Source organism: Neopelma chrysocephalum, unplaced genomic scaffold (genome assembly GCF_003984885.1).
Source record: "Neopelma chrysocephalum unplaced genomic scaffold, ASM398488v2 Primary Assembly neopelma1_95071, whole genome shotgun sequence".
Taxonomy (NCBI): Eukaryota; Metazoa; Chordata; class Aves; order Passeriformes; family Pipridae; genus Neopelma; species Neopelma chrysocephalum.
Window position 1 is genome coordinate 1 of NW_020923770.1, and position 3,826 is coordinate 3,826.

Sequence of the window (3,826 nt, forward strand, 5' to 3'; positions counted from 1 at the left end):
ACCCTCTGCCCCCCTGCTGCCGTTCTTTCCCTGCTGTCCCCCCACCCCAGAGGGGACAGGGACGGGCGCTCCCCACGGCTCCACGGGTGGTTCCCACGCGACATTTCCTGTGGGAATGCCTCCCTGTGTGTGTGTGGGGGGTGGTTTTAACACCCCCCAGCCCCAGGCTCTCCCCCCCACGGCCCCAGTTCCCACCGCAGGGCTCAGCGAGGGGCCGAGCTGACGCTTCCTCTCGGGGCCGGTGGCCGCCGACCGCGGGGACGCCTCGCGCCGCATCCGCCGGCAGCCGGAGCCTTCCGGGACACATGCAGGGCCCCCGGGGAGGAGCAGGGCCCGGGGGTGACCACGGCCTCGGGTTCCTCTTCCCCTTTTGGGGCCGATGGGGAGCGCCGGGGGCAGCGGTGGCTCGGGGCCGTGCCGGCGGTTGGGCACATCCGGGCCCCCCGTTCTCCTCCTGCTGAATGTGACACTCTGGGGAACGCAGCGAAAAATCCCCGTTTTTGGTCCTCCTGGTGGGACCCCGAGTTGGGCACCCTGAGGGGAACGGCAGCCTGGGGGACAGGAGGACACCCCTCATCTGTCTCCCCCACTTGGCCCCTGCGAGGCTTCACCGTGCCCATTAAATGGTTTAATTATCTTTAATTGCCCCTGGAGCTCATGGTCTGCAGGGAGCACTGGGCGGGACACAGGGCTTTTCCCAGGGGAAGGTTCCTGGAGCTCCCAAAGCACGTGTTCCCCAAAGCGGGGGTCCCAAGGAACCAGAACCCTCAAGGACAGGTCCCCAAGGCCTTTGTCCCCAAAGTGGAGATCCCAAGGGATCAAGAGCCCCAAGGACACGTCCACAGAGTCCATCTGCCCAGGGCAGGGGTCTCAAGGGACCAATACCCTCAAGGACAGGTTCCCAGAGCCCATGTCCCCAAAGTGGTGGTCCCAAGGTCCTCAAGTCCATGTCCCCAGAGTGGACATCTCCATAGCTCGTGTCCTTCAAGCCCTGGCCCCCAACACCCCCATTCCCAGAGCGGGGGTCCCCATATCCCACATCCCTCAAGCCCAGGTCCCCACCGGCAGCTGCCGAGGGGCCGGGAAGCCCAGGACCCCCCCAGATCCCAGCAGGAGAGGGGACAGGACAGAGAGGAGCTGTGACCAGCACAGCCACCCCATCCAGCCGTGGTGGGGACACACTGTGTGCCCCAGACCCCCGGGGTGGGTTCCCCCCACCCCTTGGTGCCCGCGGGGTCCCAGGGCCGGAGGCACCTGGAAATTGGGCGAGGGCCCCATCCTGGCTGGACGTCCCTCCCGGGGGTCAAGGCTGTGCCCGACGCCCATCCCAAGGGTATAAACAACTCAAAGGTCTCTGGAGCAGTGCCCAGACATTACTGACACGCTGGCAGCATGGCATTGGAAAGCCACGAGGATTTACCAGTGAATCCATATGGAATCAGATCCCAAGGGAGCTGAGGGGCTCTGGTAGAAGACCCCCCCCCAGCCAGCTGTGCAGGAGGAGCAGCCAGAATCCCTGTTCCCATCACTTTATTCATTGACATTATTATATCCTTCCAGTTTTATGGAAATATATAAAGTACAAATAGACAAAAAAACCCACCTTGTTTCCCCCCCCCAAAAAGCTCACTTTGCTATAAAGTACAATAAGTTAGAAATAAATAAAGGGGTTCTATAAATAAGTCTATTCTATTATAGACTTCTAATTATAGAATTATAAATAAATAAGAGCGGAGAAGGAAGGATGGAGTGGGATGTGGACACCCTGGGACAGACCCACCCCGGCCCCTTTGGGGTATCTCAGGTGGGAAGATAAAATGAAGTAAGGATTAATAAAACAAATTATGGATTTAATAAATAAAATACGGATTTAAATAAGAAAAGAGAGGAGGGAATATGTTGTTGTGGAGAGGAATCCAGAACTGGAGAGACCCGGGGCTGAGTTGGACAATGGAGCTGAAGGCCCCAGAGTGGAACTGGAGAATCTGGGGCTAAACTGGACAGTGGAGATGGGTCTGATGTGAAGGCACTTGGTGCCAGAGGGTCTGGATTTTGGGATGCTGAAGTTGGAGGTTCTGGGGCTGAGCTCAGTGGTGGAGCCAGGTCTGGTGTGGAGTCATTTGGTGCCACAGGGTGTGGATTTTGGGATGCTGGAGCTGGAGGTTCTTGGGGCTGAGCTGGTGGAGTCGGGGCTGGCTTGGAGGCACTTAATGCCACAGAATCTGAATTTTGGGATGCTGGGGCTTCCAGGAGGCCTCAGCTGGGCAGCGACACATCCCAGTTGGAGCCACCGGCGATGCCATCAGGCACAGTGGCAACTGGTGACCAGCATGTCCTCGAAGACGCTGGAGACCAGCCTGCCCTCGCCATCGTAGTGCATCAGCACCATGGGGTCGTATCCAGCAGGGACACAGCAGGGAGGGGGGGTGGCCCTGGACAGGGAATGCACTCGGGATTTGATCTGGGCGTGCATGTTGGCCGGCTTGTAGTTGTGGGGGCAGGAGCCCTCGCAGAACCTCATGTAGTAGCTGTGGGGGGCGATGACCCAGTCCGACCAGCCGATGTCCTGGAAGGAGACCTTCAGCGACTTCAGGCAACACTTCCCGTCGCTCTTCCCGCACTCCTCCTCCAGCCCCCGGGCTCTCCTGGCCCCCCGAGCCGTGTTCTCCCGGGTTTCCACCTCCAGCACCAGCGTCTCCCCCTCTGAGGCGGCCAGGGCGGCCGAGACGTTGGCTGTGAAGTCCAGCTCCAGGCGCAGCGTGGCCTCGGGACCGGCCACCCAGGGCTGGATGGCTGCTGTCACATCCAGGCTCCGGGAATCGGGGTCCAGCTCTTGGCTCTGCACGAGCTGGGGGGTCTCTCCGTCCCCCTGCAGAGAGTAGATGGTGACCCGGGGTGGGGACACCGAGGCGCCGCGCGGGGACATCTCGGGGGACGCCAGCGGCTGCTTGAAGAGCTTCAGCTGCGCCTGAACCACCCGGAGCTGCCGCTGGAATTCCTCGGCGCGGGAGAGCAGGAGGTGGTAGCGGTAGGGACCACGGGGGTCCTGCTGTCCTTGGGAGTCCCCGCGTCCCTGCGGGATGTCCGGCCAGCGCAGCACTGCGGGGACAGAAGGGACAGCTGATGTAAGAGCCCGCAGTTCCCCCGTCAGCCCAGGCTTGTGACCGGCTCCGCTCAGGCAGCCAAACCACCGCTCCCGGAGAATCCCCCAAATCCCCAGGGGGTGCTGGGAATTCATCCCTACCCTCAGATCGCTCAGGACCCGCCATCTCCAGGGACCCTCGAGATGGAGGGTCTCAGTTTTGCTGGTGCCAGAGCGGGTACCCTGCACTGGGGCACCCCCACCCCACTCGCCGGCTGTCCCCGCACCAGCCCAAGCAGCAGGAGCAGAATATTCCCCTAAATCCCCCCAGATTCAGATAAACCCCCCAAACTCGGGCTCAAGCTGGGGATCGAGGGATGGCACCTCCCCTTCTCTCACCCCCAAACCACCCTGAGCCCCATCCCGAGCCCCCCCGAGCCGCCACCGCGCCGCCGATTAAAAGCTTCCATCCCAAATTCCCCGCTCTTGGTGTTTTTAAGCAAAACAGCCCCAAAGTGGCTCCTCCCCTCTTCCAGGGCGAAGGAAGCCGCGGGACAAGGATGCCCGTGACCACCGTGCTGCATGCCCGGTCATGTCCCGACAGTGCCCGACACGCTGGGACACGCTGGGACACACGTGTGTCCCGGGGGGATGAGGGTCGTGGAATGACAGGGAGCCACTTACGGATGGGGGTCAGGCGGTGCAAACGGCGGGTCCCGGACGCGGATTCCTCCTCCTCTTCCC

General features: G+C 61.6%; 1 protein-coding gene across 1 annotated transcript; it reads right to left on the minus strand.

Moving 5' to 3' along the window:
• Positions 1-1,547: 1,547 nt before the first annotated feature.
• GDF15 (growth differentiation factor 15) lies at positions 1,548-3,238 on the minus strand. Its single transcript, XM_027707927.1, has one exon. The coding sequence runs from the start codon at positions 3,236-3,238 to the stop codon at positions 2,303-2,305; it is 936 nt and encodes a 311-aa protein (XP_027563728.1). The 3' UTR covers positions 1,548-2,302.
• Positions 3,239-3,826: the final 588 nt, after the last annotated feature.